Source organism: Sciurus carolinensis, chromosome 2 (assembly GCF_902686445.1).
Source record: "Sciurus carolinensis chromosome 2, mSciCar1.2, whole genome shotgun sequence".
Lineage (NCBI taxonomy): Eukaryota > Metazoa > Chordata > Mammalia > Rodentia > Sciuridae > Sciurus > Sciurus carolinensis.
In genome coordinates, this window is record NC_062214.1 from 68,772,528 (window position 1) to 68,791,426 (window position 18,899).

The window sequence follows — 18,899 nt, forward strand, 5'->3', positions numbered from 1 at the left end:
ATGAGTGATGAGAAACAATTACATTATTCCAATCCAAATACTGATTTTAGAAGTAGCCTTTATAATTTGGAGAAAACAGGTTTACTTTGAAAACTAAGCTAGAAAGGGAAAAGGCTGCAAGAAAATAGGAAGCTGTCAAAGTTTGCTCTATGGGGTTATCAGGAGGCACATAATATGTGGGCCCAGTATGGTTGCCCCCAGGACAGAACTGCATAGCACCCCACAAGTTTTTAGAGGACACCCAGCTATGCCCTAAATAGCAATGATCTAAAAAAGAAATCAAAAGCAAAGGCCTCATTTGGTACCTAGGTATGCATACAGGTCAGATGTCCTGGAGGGATACACTGGGGAGGGTGGGGAAGGGATGGAAGAAAGCAGGAATCTGCAGAAGAGAGAGAAAGACCAAAGGAAAGAAGGGCTTTTAGCTTCTTGAATAGTCTTGTGTGCTTGGGCACAGATGGATGTCCAGCTGACATGGGTTCAATTCATAGGTACTCCATCAGGACCCTGTAGCTGCTTGCCTGGTTAACCTGCTAGAGGGGCCACCAGGTCTGACCTCTTGGGTACTGACACATGGCCAAGACTGGAGGAATTTCCAGGTAGCCAGGACCAAGGTGCTTTTCTGTCCTTGGAGGCAGCATGTGCAGCTGGTAGGAGACATGGAGAAAGGGGCAGAAAGGTTCTCTGGGGGTGTACAAGTTACTCTGTTTGGTTCAGTACAGCCTGAGTTCCCACCTAGAAGCAAGATGGACACTGAAAAAAGAAGACTGGGGCCGAAGCTCAGCCGTGCAGCAGCTCAGTTCCGGTCCAGTTTCTAAATTCCTTTGTGCCTCGGTTTCTTCATCTATAACATGGGGATAAAAATAGTATCCAAACCATTTATCTTTGTCTGAGATTTTGAATGAGTTAATAGATGTAAAGGGCTTGGAACAATGTCTGGCACACAGGAAGTATCTTTAAAATCATCATTGGTCATAGGTCCTTATGTGTGGAGTTGCTTGAAGACAAGAATCATGCACAGTCTGGTTTAAAGAAATTTCAGAAATAATGAATTATCAGAACAGAAAGCAGGATGTGGTTAAACCAGAGCTCATTCCTGAGCAGTTATACATTATCTGCTGTGCAGATAATCCTTATCATTCAAAACAACATAATGGCTTTTGGGGTAGAAGTATCTTGAGAGAGAGTGAGTATGTGTGTATGAGAGAGAGAGAGAGAGAGAGAGAGAGAGAGAGACAGACAGACAGAGACAGGCCAAACTAAACTATAAACTCTGTATGAATGGGAACTTTCCTAATCTAGGCAAAAACCTAAGACATGTAGGTAAATTCTGATTGCTTCATGCTGGTTTAAAAGACACTTTTGTGGCTATCTCTCCAGCATTTTGAGTTGGGGGTCATGGGTGTCATAAACTGTTTCACAGTAGCCTGGATTTTTAAAGAAGTAAGGAAAGTACTGGTTAGACAAATACAAAGAGTCAAATAAAATTTCATAGCAGGGCCTCTTTTTCATTCAAAGGGATTATACTAAGCTTGATTTTCTTTTTCACTTTAAGTCATAAAAGAGTTAATTTTAGTATTTTCTCTGTGTAATACACATGGATTCCAAAATAATTCTACACAGGTGGATGTCATTGGTCACAATCCTATTTACCATCCTTTAGTCGAAGAAAGGTTCTAAATAGATTATAACTATTTGTGTGCAAGAATATGTAAAAATGTGTTTGATCTTCTACATGTATCTGAATCACAGTGGAGACCCAGCTCGAGCTTGTATTTTTCATTCAATTCTAACTTGGAGGCCCCTCCTTTTTGTGTGGGGTGGGAACGGAACCCAGAGTCTTTTGCATCCTAGGGAAGTGCTCTACCACTGAGCTAAACACCAGCTGCAGAGGACTCTAACAAGTCATTTTCTTTTGTAAGAAGTACCTATTCTTCAGTTAAAGTGATATCCCCTTGTCCTTGCATTTAGAGTTAGCATTCACTGGGTGCTACCTCTGATGGCCTTGACCCATGTGGGCTCCTGCAGAGGTGGCTCAGATGCCATAGCCTTGGTTCTAGGGGCTCAGTCTGTTTTGGGGTCCAGGGAACATAGCCCTCTGACCTTTCATTACACCAGGGTGACGTTTCCCTTCTACTCAAGGGAAAGGCAGGTAAATATACCCCATGCGCTGCACAAAGGTGCACACAGAATACATAGTCTCTTCCTCTCTTTTTGTCTTATTCTGTTATTTACCATGGGAAGCAGCTGAGTCAGGTTTGGGATATTCAGAAAGTCGTAGAATTCCACCATGAGAAAAAGAAACTCGAGTGAGGCTAAGAGAGTAGAAGCCAGACTGAGAAATGCACATGAGGGAGCAGAGGAGGGACAAGCAGATGCATGGAATACTTCCTTTCATTCTGAAGTCCGGTGATCCCAGCTGTGGAAAGGCTAGACAAGAACCCTGGTGAGGGAAACCGGCTATTACTGTGGTGAGGAACTCAGCAGCTCTGGTTCAAATGACTGCCCACAGGCAAGCAGGATGGCAGCAGAGCTGGCTGGAACTTCCCACCAGGAGAAGGAGGTTATCTGCTTCTCTCATGGAGACACTCTTCTCCCTCTGGAGGCCCTTATGTCCTTGGGAACAATCAAGTGGTGGAGTTAGGTAAGGGTTTGAGACAGTAAGTGGGCTGAAAATTCCAGAAAGAGTCTGAAACTGCTAAAGGTAAAGATGATTTTCCTTCAGAAACAGAAGTCTGATTCTTGCCCCTTCTTGTAATTTGTAGAGTCCTTATTTTCCTCAAAGGACAGGAACAATGTCATACTGTATGTTACGGCGGGTTCCCTCAACCTGTGCTGTCTAGACTCTGTGTGCTTTCACTTAAAAAACAAAATAAAATAAAAATAAAAACAACCATTCGCCACCTAGGCACCACTCTACCATCTTAAAATGATTTCTGGCAGGAGAAGAAAGCTTCTTTCAGGAGCTTTCCTGATGCAGAGAACAGTGAGAGGGAAGGGGGCAGCTCTGCAGGTCAGGAGCCAGTCCTCGAAGCCCACGCCACCTCACCTGGCATCTGATCATCCATGTTGTGGGCATCTGCCAACAAACCAAGCCAATGAGGGTGAAAGGCCTTGTTTATCTCACCAAATCTCCCCCTTTCTTTTGAATTTGGCAGTCTAAGACTCCTTAAAGAAAATGTGTCTTTAAGAAACCAACACTGTAGGGCTAGGGATTTGGCTCAGTGATAGAGTGCTTGCCTAGCTGACATGAGGTCTGAGTTCTATCCCCGCAGCACTACCAAAAAACAAAGCAAAACAAAACAAAAACAGAGAATCTTGCCTCCTGGTCAGCTGACCTGTCAGGTCTTAGAGACATTATCTGACAGTCAGTCTGTGCAATTAGCCATAGGTTGAAAATGCAATTTAAAAAAAAAAAAACAAAAAAACCTTCAGTAGCTGTTCATCCAGCACTTTCTGAATTCCTACTCCTTTGCAAAGTATCCATGAGAAACACTTTTCTCAACATTTTGTTGCAAAAAGAGCCTAGTATAAGAGGTAGACATATTCCCAGAAGATGTGATCTCAAAGAGAGGGACCTATATTTGTCGATAAAGCAATGCATCCCTTCTTTTTACCCTCCCTCCCTTCCTCTCTGTGCTGGATGGCTTGCACAGGCAGGGCAAGCACTCCACCACCGAGCTGCACCCCCAGCCCTGCAATGTATCACTTCTAATCACTTCATCATCTCTTTTTCAAACACTCATTTTCCAAAGGTAACAAATAGTCATAGCTGGAAAGCCACTCTATTCTTTATCAGATATTAAAGTCTAGAGAAGCACTGCTGGCCTTCTTAGCACAGTAGCAATGGCAGAATTCAGGAGAATAATCTGATTTCCTTCCTCAATGGAGCAGGCTGCTTGCCATCTGATTTGCTTTCCCGTTGATTTTTTTTTTTTTTTTGTAAATAAAAATCTCAATGAACACATGTAATTGATTTAGAAAAACTTCCTCCAAAGGGCAATGCATGGAAGAAAGATGAAGTCAGAGTTCTGCAGCCGACTGCTCGAAGCTTGTTAAAAAATCCCAATGCATAAACCTTAAGAAGGGTTATGAGGCCTGATAAAAGCTACGCAGAACTGTTATGCATTTTGGATTATAAACCCCTAGCCTCCCACCCCTTGCAACAGAAAAGAGGACTGATGCTGCCACTCTTGTTCATGCCCAGTAGGTTCACAGTCTAGGGCAGGTAGGCTGAGCAGGGGCTCTGGCTCCAACCTCTAGTGGGTAGGGACAGAAAGACACCGTGGCTGCTCTTCATTACACCTTGCTGGGCAGGGCAGATCCTTGGTCCAGTCTGCTGTGCTAAAACTTATGGATAAGAATTTCCTGCACCAGGTCAAGGGGTTCAGGTTGAGGATCCAACTCCCTACCATGGTGCAATCTGCTGCAGAAGGTGCGGGGGAAGAGGCCTAAAAATGGTCACGGATCCAGAAGGAAACTTTCCTAGCTACACAATTCACAAGAGAAAATGCAGGCATGTATAGACATGCACCACCAAGCACATGCACATATGTCCTGCCTATCTGCATAGGAATGTGTGTAAACATCTCCCCCACCATGTTATAACAGTCAGGTCTCACGTGTCTGAGAAGTAGTCACCAGTGTCAGAGCAGAGACTTACCTGGGCCTCTTGTCTGAAGTGGCCACACACATGTGCTGGGATGGCACTGCTGTCCACTTCTTTGCCTCCAGGACGAGAGCTTCTGCATCCACCAAGCCAAATCCATAGAGATGGCTAACTGAAAAGACAGGGCCTTCAGAGCTGGGCTCTCTTGCCTCCCTGCAGGAAGGGAGCAAAGCCAGTTCTCCCACCCTGCTGGGCTCCCAGGGAGCTCATGCCAATGGAGTCACCTCAAGCATTCCCCAGGCTGTAGGATGGGTCTCTCTGGGAGCTGCTCAAGGGTCCCAGCTGCATTGCTCTCTGAGCTGAATTTTTTCACTTAGGAGAGTGGGCCAGGACAGATGTACCATTTTGGCACAGAGTAGGAGGAATGAGAGGTCTTATGACTTTCTTTTGGGATGGTGGGCAGAGGGACAAGGACAGATTTATTTACATTAAAACACTCTATTGGCATCTGTGCTCTCTGAATCTTGGACTGGACAAGAAAAATAACACCTGAGACTTCAGGGTTGCAGGTGTAGCTCTGTGGTGGAGCACCTGCCTAGCATATGCAAGGCTCTGGGTTCCATCCCCAGTAGTGATAAAACAAAACCAAAACCAGACGAAACAGACAATATGCACTAAGAACAATATGAACAAGGCTAGCTGCACTTGTTTTTTTTCTTCTTCTTTGCCGAGTTCCCCAGGCAGCGTTCAGGGCAAGTGCACTTCGCACCTCACAGACAAGAGTGCTGAGAGCTGGCGGCTCCAGTGTTTAATTTGGCCAAGGGAGAAGAGTTTCAAAGTTTAATTTAAGAGGCAAGGTCAAGAACTAGATACAATCTATTTTCCTATTTAATTAGGCCAAAACTGAAATGTAGGTCAGCTCTTGTTACAGCACACCACTACCACCAACATTCCTGCAACGCAAGGATGAATGAGGCCCAATCAATGGTTCTTTATTAAAAGGAATGTTCCTTGGCCCTTACAGTAACAATATTTGACCTATATTTTACAGATACTAGTATTGGGCTTGGTGTCAAAATAGCTGGACCCGAGATTCAGAAAAGTGGGGGGAAGTCTTCCCTAATAACACCGTGGCTGACCAAAATCTTTTCCAAGTATCCCTGAAAGACAAAGCCAGGGACCCAGTCTTATAATTAACTACTCTAGCAGTGCCAAGTATCTGGGTTAATTGAGTCCTGACCAAAGTTTCATGGCACCTGGGTCTATACCATGCTGGGCTAGGGATGGAGGCTCTACTGTCCTGTGAGTATCTTTTATGATATAGGGGCTGGCCAAGAAGTCTTATAGTTAGAAAGTAATTTATATAACTATCTCAATGTCCTTGCTTGTTGTACAGATGAGGAAATTGACAGTGAGTTTCACAATGATAGAGCTATTCAAGGCTAAGAATGCAAGGTGTCCTTACATGGCACACAAGCAAGCATCCCTTATTTTTAAAATTATGGATTTGTTCTAATGTGTATGAAAAAAATAGCCACAAATCCAAATCTATGATTCACTAATTATAAAATATTTCCTTTTAAAATGTATTTCTTTATGTTAAAAAAAAAAAAAAGGGGGTTTTCAATTTATAGAGAACTACTTAGTAAATACTAGTAGAGGTGGTCCCTGGATGTGACAAAAGTCATGAAATTTAGGGACCCTGGATGCTAAGATTTTCAGGTTCTTCCTTTATGTCAGTGCTGGTGCCAAAATATTTTTCTTAAATCGCTGCCTATATTTTTAATTCTTGTGACATATGGTTAATAATAATAATTAATGTTAGGGATTCCTTTTAAGGAATTTGTATCACCCCTTTTTACACTCCTAATTCCAAAGGTCACCCCAGAGAGTCCACAAGGATGTGGTGACATGCTGGTCCTTGCCCATCCCACCAGGAGTGCCGCACCTTTATGCCCAGCGCCATTCACTTTCCAGTCGTTGGCTTTCAGGTGGGCTGGACGGGATGTCTTCACCAGCAGGTGCTGGACGTCCCTCCAGGTTAGCTGGCTGCTGCAATGACACAACAACAGCCCACTGAGGCCCACTCAGGTTCATGCTGCTGGCCACGCAGGCCCATCAAGAGGTGAAGTGAGGGGAGTCAGTCCCACCCTGAACTAGAGCAAGCCCTTGGGCTCACAGCTGCGAGCCTCTGCAAGGGTTGACTTCACAACATCTTCAAAAAGAAAGTCTTCCTGAGATGAAAGAGCACAACAGGTGAATTAAAATCCACAAGCATGAAAAACTCAGTCTTGGGTCATACAGGAAATTTTGGAAGTGGCAAGAAGAAAAAATTTAATTTGTTAAGTATTGGGGGGCAATTCTTTGTTAAAATGTGCAAGAATATGCTCAAGTCATGGTGGGGCCAAATTCTATCCTCTGCAGACCTGCCAGCCACAGACTAGTAATTCTAAATTTCTAATACATTCATTTTGGTGAAAAGTAGAAACATGTCATTCAAAGAATGCATGTCCATAATACAAAAGCACAGATTGTATTTCTTTGATTCTAAGCTATATTTCCTGGCCTTTCTAACACCTCTGAAATCAGGATCCATCTTACCACTTGATGTCTCTTATCAACCCACTCTGTCCACAGCAATCGGGACCCTGTTATATCACCCAGGGGTGCTGAACTTGATCCTGGCTGTTCTTATTTTCACTTCCAGGTCAAAATAACTCTGAGTCTAAAAAGAACTCAATAGTTACAAAATTTTAACGAGATATGGAAATATATTTTTTTGTTAGCACTTCTGGTTTTTGTGGTACATAAAAGGGTACATCTTATAATCTATGGCATATTGGATTTGATGAAACAGTATTTTTCATACTATCCCTAGGCGGAAAGAGTATAAAGTAAAATTATTTTTCTACTCATTGTCATGAACTCTGGATATTTGCACATATAAGCTTTTTGCAAGGCTGCTTTAAAATATGGTACATGCAATACCTATATATGAGCCACCAATAAAAGGAATATATTTTTTCTACATAAAACTAACAGCTGAGTGAAAAGGTAGAAGCTTAGACTCATGAATCCACTTACAATTTGACGAGAAATACTTATATTTTATTATTCTTCTAGTCTATTAAGTCAACACATTATCTACAAGCTTTTAATTAAACAGAGAGTTAACCAAGAACAAATGAACATCAATTGAGTCTAAGACTTGAGCTCCCTAATATCCCCTCCTTCCCAAATACTCTTTCCTTCCAGGCTGTCTTTTCAGGACCTGTTCAGACAGAGATGACCCAAACAATCCCCACTACTATCCCAGGAGCTTAATCCGCATACGTGTCTGTTTGCTGCAGATCCCTGCCTGTGCAATGTGTGCGCCTACAGAAATGTGAACTATGAATGCCTGACATGCGTAGAACTGGAAGGAGTAGCTGCTGTCACAAGGAAGTCAAAATGCTGAAGCATCCTGATGGCCTTAGCCATTTCCTTGGGACGGTGCCTGCCCTGACCCAAGGCAACTGCCCACTGTGTGTGTACACATGTGTGCATGTGTTCATGTGTATTGAAATATCCATAACATGAACTTTACCATTCTAACAATTTCTAAGTGCACAGTTCAGCAGCATTTAAGTACATGCACATCATTGTGCAGCACCATTCATCTCTAGAACACCTTTGTTTCCCAGACTGAAACTCTACCCAGGAAACACTAGCACTCCATTCCTACTTCTCACAGTCCCTGATAACCACCATTCTACTTTCTATTCCTATGAATTTGACTTCTGTAGGTACCTAAAATAAATGGAATCCTGTTGCATTTGCCTCATTTTACTTAGGATAGTATCTTCAAGGTTCATTCCTTATTATAACATGTGTCAGGCTTTCTTCCCTTTTAAAAGCTGAATAATATTCCACTATATATAGACCACATTTTGCTTCACTCATCCATCCATGGACATGTGGGTTCTTTCCCATCATTTGGCTCCTGTGAATGATGTGACATGGGTGTACTAACCTTTTTTTTTGGCTCCTGTCTTTCAGTTCTTCTGAGCATGTACCCAGAAGTGGGGTTTCTGGATCATATGGGAATTCTATATGTAATTTTTTTCTTGGAACTGTCATACTGTTTTCCACAGTGGCTGCTCCAATTGATGATTCCACCAGTAGCTCTTGCTTTGCCTGTTTTCCTATAAGGAGCTCACCTGTTGTGAGTACTGGGGTACCCTCCTCCCTGGGACTCTCACTTTGGCCTTACCTTCTCTCTGATGTGCTCTTGCTGCTGAGCCTTACTGTTACTGGCTAGTCACTGGCCTCCTTGATGTTTTATCCCAACCATGCCTACCCATCCAATCTCTAGGTTTCTGCCAGGTGCAGACTGATCTGCTACCTTCTTCTCCTTTCTTTCTCCTAGGACCCACACGCCAACCTCAAGAGCAGAGAAAGATTCTGAGGCCCCAAGTAGTCCCAAGCAATGCACCCCAGTGGAGTAGTTATTGGCACAAGCTTTGGCCTTCAGATGGAGATGTGGCTGTAGTCATTTTTGGCTATGTGACTGGGCAAATCATTATTCAATGTCAAATTATTACTGCATGTCATGGGGCTTACTGAAGGATGGCTTAAGTCAATCCACCTGGAAGCTTAGCATTTAGTACTAAGAAAAATTAGCTTTAGGGTTGAGGACAGAAAGGCATGAAGTTGGAAACCTTTTTTTATTTTTAACCTTTGCCTTTTATTTGCATTCATTTTATGATGAATTTACTCCCATAAGTTTTTATTCCTTCAGTTTCTTCTGGGATGCCTTTCTTCTGGGCAACCTCCTCTTGTGGCTTAGGAGCAATTTATTGCCTTTCAGTGAAAATCATCTCAGTGTGGAGGGGCAGCTCATGTGCAGGATATTCTGACCATAAGCACTGTTGGTGGCAAATCTTGGGTGCTTTGTTCACCTGGAAATGCTCAATGACTGTATATCTAAATTTATGTTTAAACTTTTAAGTTCAGCAGTAGTCTTGGGATTTTTAAACATATGCAGCAAAAACCTAGCACTCTTTTTTGGTCACTGACCCTGTATCCAGCTCTGCTGTTCAGTCTGGTCACACCTACCAGCTCTACCACTGTTCCTGGCACACACTGCTTCTTTAAAATGACATCTTTCAGATACCTGGTGGCTTTCTGGATTTGCATACCCTTGATGGCCTGGGCAGTTTCACAGGTGTTCTTAAAGTGAGCATAAAGATTGGGACCTTTTAATTTTCATGATATTGTGGGGTTTTGAACCATCTTCACAGATCACCCCGCTTGCAGGAAGAGGAGGCTAGAAAGCATTCTGTTATGAGGAAATCTGTTTCATTTTTTATTCCAGTAATAAAATCACAAGTTTAACTGTATGGAAATTATGTCAAGGAAAGGGTGTTGGAAATGCTTTTCTTTTTTTCTTTGGCAGTACTGGGAATCAAGCCCAGGGCCTTGTACATATTAGGCAAGTACTCTACCACTGAGCTACATCCTAGGCCTAAAAGTGTTTTTTTGGTGAAGAAGGAATGGCTGGATGGGTAGTCCCAAGACTGCCTCAAGCTGTGGGACAATTCTTACAAATTAGTCTTCCTTCATTCTCATCAGTGCTGTCCTCAGGTCCTCCCATTCCCCCTGGGAGTTTCTCCCCCCAGGGACATCTGCTTTGCCCCAGTTCCTTCCACAGCTAAAGTGAACGGAGAGAAAAGGCAACTCTGAGGTCATGCTGCCTAGGCAGGCTGGACTCAGTCTCCAAATCTCCTACACCCAGGCCTTCAGGTTCCCTGGATGACATTGTTCCTTCCATGACCAATGCCATAAGTTTTTAAAAGCTCTAGGCAGACTCTATCTGAAGTGAGCTTTGCTTATCTTGTCACCTAAATGTCTGAGGAGGCACTATGACAACGAGGAAGATGGCTGAGTTTTCATGGGTCCACAGGCAAGTTGAGTAGAACCATCGGTCATGAAACAGGGTTTGTTTTCTATTTGGTTCTGACTAACAAAATTCCTCGCATGTTTCCAATAAGGAATAGAAGAAAATAGAGAGCAATGAATTGCTAAGTATGTGAATGCAACTTTCCACACAAGTAACTAATTATTTAGGATTTTTAAAAAGAGCCTCAGGACACAGAAGCTGACATTGTGGCCTGGAAATTGAAAATATTTAGTTGCTTCTTTGTTAAATTGGTAGCATTTGAGTGTTATGCTCTTTAGTTGTGTGCAAATCAACACGCAAACATGCGTAATTACAAGGATTTACGCATCCCAAAAATTCTTTTTGAATCATTTAAAAACTCATCTACAGCAAATGATTACTGCAGAATGGCTCATTTGTTCCATGCCAGTTTTGATGTCTAAACTAAAATTTGCTTTTGACCCCATGATTGCATGTGGAGTTAATTCTTTTTCTTTCTGATCCATTCACACACTAGCAACTCTAGGATTTCTATTGGGTTTATATTAGACAAAGCATCACGATTTTATTGTCAATTTATGAACTAAAGTTGTGTTCCTACACAACTACCTAGAGCATGACTTTGGTGTGTGGAGTAGAATGTAGACTGGATTCAGACCCCAGTGTCCTCCAAAGGGGAGGAGTCAGTGGGCTTCAAGAAAAGAAGGAACTTCAAAAGATGGGCACGGAACCACCATTTGGCCCAGCTATACCACTCCTTGATATTTATCCTGAAGAATTCAAGTCATCATACTATAGCAATACATGCGTACCCATGTTTATGGCAGCACAATTCACAAAGGCCAATCTAGGGAACCAGCCTAGGTGTCCATTTACAGATGAATGGATAAAGGAAATGTGGTGTGTATATATATAAAATGGAGTTCCATTCAGCCATAGAGAAAAATAAAACTATGGCATTTGCAGGAAAATGGATGGAACTTGAGAATATCATGTTAAGCGAAATAAGCCAAACTCAGAAGGTCAAGTGTAATATATTTTCTCTCTTATGTGAAAGCTAGAGTAAGGAAAAGGGGGGAAAAAGGTGTGTGTGTATGGGAGGGGGGAATCTCATGAAATCAAATGAAGATCAGTAGAGCAGAGGAAAGGAATCAGAGAGAGGGAGGAGGAAAGGAAAGGGGAAACACTGGGGAATGATGTTAGCTAAATTATATTGTCAAATTGTGTTCATGTACAAATATGTAACAAAAAATCCCACCATTATGTATAATTACAATGCATCATAAAAAAATGGGAAAATAAAAAGAAGAAATGACTTCGCAACCACTGGAATTGCCTATAGAAGGAAGGAAATTCTGATACGTGCTACCACAGAGATGATCCATAAAGATGCTAAGTGAAGTAAATCTGCTACACAAGGACAAATACAGGTGGAGTACCCCTTATCCAAAATGCTTAGGACTAGAAGTATTTTGATTTTTTTTATATTCTTTTTCAGATTTTGGAGCTTTTGCATAGACTTAATGGGTTAAGCATCCCTAATCTGAAATCCAAACTACTCCCAAAAGTTGAAAATTTATGACCGTGGTATCAGCACTTGAAAAAAAATTTTTTTTAATTTTAGACCAGTTTGGATTTCAGATTTTCAGATTAGAGATACTCAACCTGCACTGTAAGATTCCACTTATATGAGGTCTGTAGAATAGTCAAATTCATAGAGATGGAAAGGAAAATGGGGATCATAAGAGGTTGGAGAGAGTGTTATGAGCTGAATTGTGTCATATGTTGACCTCCTCAGCCCAGTATCTCAGCATGTGACCATATTGGAAACAGGACCTTTCAAAGGTATTTAAGGTAAATGAAGGTACTTGGGGGGACCCTAATCTACCATGTCTAGTGCTCTCGTGAGAAGAGGAAATTCAAACACTGACAAGAGGGATGACGACATGGAGACACATGGAGATGTGGCTTTCTGCTAGCCAAAAAGATACTAACTCTATTGACACCTGGATCTAGGACACCCCTAATCTCCAGAACCTTGAGACAATAAGTTTCTGTTGTATAAGTCGCCTTTTATGACAGTTTGAGCAGACGAATATAGGTACTTGGTATTTAATGGTTCAGATGAAGGACTTCTAGAGGTGGGTGATAGAGTGATGCTGCATAATAATGTACTGGATGCATTTGATGCTGCTGAACTATCCACCTAAAAGTGGTTAAAATGGTAAACTTCATGTGTATTTTGCCACAATGTAAACATTATTTTTTTTTTTGGTACTGAGGATTGAACCCAGGGGCACTCAATCACTAGCCACATCCCCACCCCTATTTTGTATTTTATTTAGAGACAGGGTCTCACTGAGTTGCTTAGCACCTTGCTTTTGCTGGGGCTGGCTTTGAACTCTCCATCCTTCTGCCTCAACCTCCAGAGCCTCTGGGATTACAGGCATGCACCTCTGGGCCTGGCTCAGTGTAAATGTTTTTTTAAAAAAGGAAAAGAAAGAAATGTGGAAACTTACTTTGCTTCTAGAGCCAAGGCAATGATGCCCGCCACCATGGGGGCTGAGACTGAGGTCCCCGTGTGGCCATCCGTGCAGCGCTGACGCAAATCAGTGGTGACCTGGGCGAGAGGAAGGTATGTGAGACAGGAAAGGTGTGATGACTGACTCGCTCTCAGAGAACCAAGATTACCTAACATGCTGCAGGCTGCAGAGTGTGACCCTGGGTGCCAGGAACAGAAAAGGAGCTGGACAAACTCATTGTCTGGAGCTCCCTGCATGATGGCTGTGTCTCATGTGCAAAGTGTGGACTTGCTACAGGAATAGGCTAACCTCAGGGTGAAGATGGGGATCAAGCAGGGGAAAGACAAGGAGCTGGGAGCCACTTATGAGCTTAGCTTGTTCTTTAGTACTGCAGAAATGTGTGCAGAGAATCAGGGAAGGCAAATTGAAACAAAGGGGGACCCTCCATAAGTCCTCTCCTTGAGTCTCCAGGAACTGTGCCCCTGCCTAATGCCCAACAAGTCCTACAGCAAGACCATCCACCAGAGCCCACTTCAGTGACTCCCTGACCTCAGGGTAACTGGAAACCAGCTGTTCATGGTGTGTCCAAGTGGCTGGATAGTGTTTCTATATGTAGCCTCAAAGTTACATATCGGAGTCTCCATCCTGAAGTCCCCCTCAGTGGACCCAAAGCACCCCAGTTCTGTCTACAGAAACAGACAAACCTGGAATGTGTGTAACCTCTGAGCAGGATGAAGAGTCACCCTCTTTGGGAAAGTGAGGTTGGCTCTGCCTGTTGGAGGAGGGTCTGTCAACCCACCTGAGAGAATAGGTGGGGTGGGCCTTGCTGCTCATCCTGATCTGCACCCCCCGCCTTTGGAACTGAAACAGGGAGAAGTGGCATTGGGATCAGCATGTGTGTTCTGCTGTCATGGACAGGATCATGCCTCCCCCAGGATCTTTGCCTTTAGTATTCTTCCCATGCACTGTGCAGGTGGAATTAGGATTGCTAACCAGCCAACTTTAAATCAGGGAGCTGATCCTGGATTACCTGGGAGGGCCCTGAGAAGCGCAAGGAGGACTGGGAGTGTAGCTCAGTGGTAGAATGCTTGCTGAGTACTGCTGGCTTTGAAGGGAGACCTGGGGAGATCTAACCCAAGGATGGTGAGTGGATCTAGAATGAAAGCACCTCAGTCACAGTCCATGAGGAAATGGGGACCTCAGTACCATGGCCACAGGGAGCTAAATTCTGCCCACAATCTAAATGTGCAAGGAAATGGATTCTTCCCCAAAGCTGCCAGAAAGGAGCACAGCCTGCCAACATATTGATTTCAGGTTTGTGAGACTCCAAGTAGAGACCCAGCAAGGCTGCTGGATTTCTGACCAATAGAACTGTGAGATATAAATTTGTGCTGCTGTAAGCTGCTAAGTTAGTGATAATTTATTATGACAGGAACAGGAAACTAACCCACCCACCCACCCACCACAAGGCTCCAGTAGCCAATTTGTGTAACCCTTGAGAACAAATTTCTCCAGTGATAACAACCCAGGTCCTTCCACACGTTTCCCCTGTCTCGTTTTAGCTGGGCTGACAATTCCCCAGTGGAGGGGGATCTGTGTCGCACATGCACAGGAAGATTTGACAGGAATGTTAACAGAGGCTGCCTTTCTCCCTGCCTGTCCAGAAGGTACCTTGACATGGAAAGGGCAGCTGGGGGCAAGAAAAAAGGGTCCAGGATGCAACCCTTCTGTCCCCATTCTCTTCATATGCAAATAGGCACAATGATATGCCACTCATGTGGCTTTTGTGAAGATCACAGCTGGGCACTGCACATACTTGAGCTGGGTAAATGGTGGCCAACAAGGGAAACTAAGGGTGGCTGGGCAGGAAGCCAAGCAACTGAGAGCATGTAAGGCCCATGGCTTGCTCTCCAGCCTCAGAGAAAGCAAGGAGTAGGCAAAGGGATCTTCTCTGGGGGGGACAGCTGAAGTGGGGTGGGCAGCCCCCTTTGAGTCCTAGTGCCGTGCCAGCAACATGGTTCATGTTTACTGAATAAATAAACCCTCCGCCCTGGTCAGAGATGCAAGCTGCTGGTTTTCCTACTTTGAGCAACAGTCAATCAGTGAGGGGCATCCCTCATACCAGGGAGACACTGCTTGACATTCACTGGACTGAGAGGGATGGAGCACAAAAAGGGACAGAAACTTGACTGCTGTCAGATCTGCCTGAACTTAAGACTAGGAGGTGCCAATTGTCCAGATCAGTTACTTGTCCCCTTGCAGGATATCTTAGAGGACTCAAAGCAAACACTGGGCTCTAGTGGAACAAATGAAAAATGCCATCCATACTGTAAGAGTAGAGTTCTGAGACAGCAACTCTAACTTCTTCTCTTTTGTTGCACTCCCAACTACTTCTTCTTACCCATGCATTATTGCTCAGAGAATTTTTTTTTTTTCAAAAAAAAGGGGGGTGGGTGGGTATTAAAGCATCTTGTAGCTAAAGTGTGTTCACATGTATGCACATACAAATACACACATGCTAGCATGATTAAATTAGTAAATAAAGCCACAAGTCCTGCTTCCAGAGTTGGCTGACACCATCCTCCCCAAACTTAGCCCATGGTACAAAATGCTCAATGATTCGAGCCTCAACTTGCTCCCAGTCAGGTTTCAGCCCAAACATCTGTTTAATAAGACTCCAGCAAGTCCATGCTCAAATGAGCTGGATGCCTAAATGACCGGGACATCACTTAGAATCTCAGCTGCCCATCCCAGGGGTGAGGGCTGCAGAAGAAAGGAAAAGTAACAACTTAAATTAATACCTTAGTGAAGCGGCCTGGGCTGTGGTCAGGTTGGTGGTGGAATGGTGGTGGCTGACCTTTCACTGGTGCAGAGCAAAGCAGAAAATGGGAAGCCTGTGTGCTTCCCCAGAAAAATGTAAAAATAAATTTGCAAATAATTTCTAAAGATGTAGCTAAGCAGCAGGAAAAATGAAAAGATGCTAGTGAGCTTTAAAATTAAACCATATCTGGCCTGCTCTGTGGGCTCATTTTTAAAATGTCTACAAACTAATTGAACGACTGTGCATTTGAATTCTGCATTAATTGGACACCCTCCCTTCCTTCTCCTTTTTTAAAAATAAAATTAGGAAAGTGTACAGGGAAGGAAGAGGCACAAATTCTACCCATATACTAAAACAGTTATCATTTAAAAGATCAATCAGGGCTGGGGAGATAGCTCAGTCGGTAGAGTGCTTGCCTTGCAAGCACAAGGCCCTGGGTTTGATCTCCGGCACCACAAAAATAAATAAATAAATAAATAAATAAATAAAAAGATCAATCAGGGGCTGGGGGCGTGGCTCAGGGGTACAACCCTGTGCAAGGCTCTGGGTTCCATTCTCAGCACCACACACACCACAAAAAAATAAAGAGTGAAAGATAAATCCCACATGTTCATTTAAGTGAGCAGAACAGACAGAAACCATTGGTGGACTTCTAAGTGTCCACCATGTGCCCTTTGGTAGAAGCAGAAGCCTAGAAGAACACTTGGATTTCCACAACGTTCCAGCATAAAAGCAAGACTACTCTTACTTTATTTTACACGTGGGAACTGAGCTGGTCAATTAGATTCTGAGTGATGCAACCACAGAATTTCAGAGAGCTAAAAGGAGACACGATGAGAAATGAACCCCATTCTTAAACGATATTTTTGGATCACTAAAGCCAGAGAGGGTTTTAATTGGTATTTCTGGACACAGATGAGAAAGGCAGGGTCCGAGGAAGGCTGCCAATGGACTGGGGTTGACCTCAAGGCTCAAACGGTTTGCCAAGGGCTGAGGCTGGGAACCTGGGAGCCAGCTCAATTTGGCCCCAATCTAACTCACCTGTAGGGAAAAGGAGGTTTCTCCCCACCTCCCCGCTTCCCTCCCCATCCCAGAGAGCTGAGGCACATGGTATAAAGCCTCCAACTTTCCAGGAGAACTTACAATTTTCCGCTCATAGAAGGCCCCGCTGCTGTAGGTGGTAGCCAGGGTGGAGGCACACTCCTCTAGATACCAGGGTTTATGGCCATTCTCGGTGGTGCTGCTTACGGAGATGGTGTAGATGCTGTTGGTGTAGCCATCACAGGAGCAGTAGTCCCCCTCTCTCCCACCATTCCCAGAAGCCCAGACGAAAATGGAGCCCAGACCCTGCCGGCCCTAGATGGAAACAAGAAGAACAAGGAATGAACCACTGCAGCCAGAACCCTCAGGGGTGTGTCTGACATCTGGCCTGAAGTCCCACACCTAAATATTCAACCAAAGGGACTAAGAAGGATGTACTGAGACCATCTAGGTGTAAACCTCTACAATTTTGCCTGTGGCACCAGCCTTGCAACTGTAGAATCCCAGGATCATGTGAGGGTGAGAAGAGGCAGAAAGAATCCTCTGCTCTTTTCAGGAAAACCCAGGGGCCTAACACAAACTGTTCCACTTCAGAGCGATGCCTTTAATTTTCAATACCATAGCTAAGAATCAAAGAGACCTGGGAGTGCCACAATAATACCACATTATAGAGGATGGAGGAGTTCATAACTTTAATTTCTCTGGGTTGAAGGAGTTGGTTTTATGGGAAATAGAAGGAATTTTTCTGAGAACACTGATTAAAAAGTCACCCTTCTTGGAAAGTGAGCTAATTTTGCAAAGAGGGATGAGACCAGGTATTCTGGGTGAAGACTGATTAGGTAATACAGTTATGGTTCAAAATGCTGGTGGTTGTCTGCAGGTGTCCTGTAAGAGTTCCCTGCAGTGGGTGAGTGTGGTCAGAAAATCAACACCAGCCCAGCCAGGGCTTCATCCCCATGTAGGTTTTCATGTTAAGAACTTACACATAAAAAAAAAAGCCTATGAAAAACAGTGACAGGTCAGGTCAGATTCCAGCACCTCTGCTCTATCCCACACCCACAGGATCAATGATTTCTGACCAAACCAAGCATCATCCCAGCCATGAACATTAACTAATGATTAAGTAATGGAAGCTTGGAGTGACTGACTCAGTCAAGTGGTTGGACTTGGTGGTTCACAACCAGCCTCAGTGGGTGATGCCAACACCTGACTCCACTTGACACTAGGCCCACCAGGCTCCTCACTTCTATATCCTTATTGAGGACCCTCCTCCTTTTCAAACAAAATGACACTTATGCCCAACAATTGGTCAATTTAAAGATAACTTTCAACCAAACCTTGCAACCCCTTTAGAGACAACTCAAAGCCCTACTGTTAAATGAATGCAAATAGAATTCAAGTTCTCCCTTGGTTGAGTAGACCAGCTGTTCTGTAAGCCCCATATCACTCCACTTTGTGGGCCAAAGGGATTCTAGTTCCAACCCAAGATCCCAAAAGAGCAGGCAGAAATGTTCATCCAGTCCTGCTACTTCAAGAAGCTTCATTCACTCTGCTCTCTGGGTCTCCAAGATGGGTCTGCTCAAGTGGCCAAGAGCTCACAGAAAGATCACCCTCGCTTATCAAAAAGGTTAACTTCCAGATTAAAGGAACAAAGGACTAAGGAGTGTGGGTGTGTCCATGTAATTACAGTCATGTGCCAAATAAGGATGTTTCAATCAGTGATGGATCACATGTAGAACTGTGGTAATATCATATAGGTAGGCGTGGAGAAGGCTAGACTGTCTAGGTTTATGTAAGTGCACTCTGTGATGTTCACACAATGGTGAAATTGTCTAACAATGCATTTCTCAGATTATGTACCATCATTAAGCAAAGCAAGACTATAATTACCTGTTGGAAAAGATTAATCAGAGAAGCCAATTCGAAACAACTAAAATCCAAGTAAAAAGGAATTTAACTCATTAGAGCCTATCTTTCTGCCACATG

General features: G+C 43.6%; 1 protein-coding gene across 2 annotated transcripts in view; it reads right to left on the minus strand.

Moving 5' to 3' along the window:
- Pcsk6 (proprotein convertase subtilisin/kexin type 6) overlaps positions 1-18,899 on the minus strand; it is a 181,108-nt gene that overhangs the window by 69,922 nt on the left and 92,287 nt on the right. For both annotated transcript variants that reach the window (XM_047539423.1, XM_047539422.1), the window contains exons 8-11: positions 17,016-17,228; positions 13,049-13,149; positions 6,558-6,661; positions 4,664-4,781 (exon numbers count right to left, since the gene is read on the minus strand). In XM_047539423.1, coding sequence (XP_047395379.1) covers positions 4,664-4,781; positions 6,558-6,661; positions 13,049-13,149; positions 17,016-17,228 — 536 coding nt within the window. The remainder of the gene's footprint in view (positions 1-4,663; positions 4,782-6,557; positions 6,662-13,048; positions 13,150-17,015; positions 17,229-18,899) is intronic.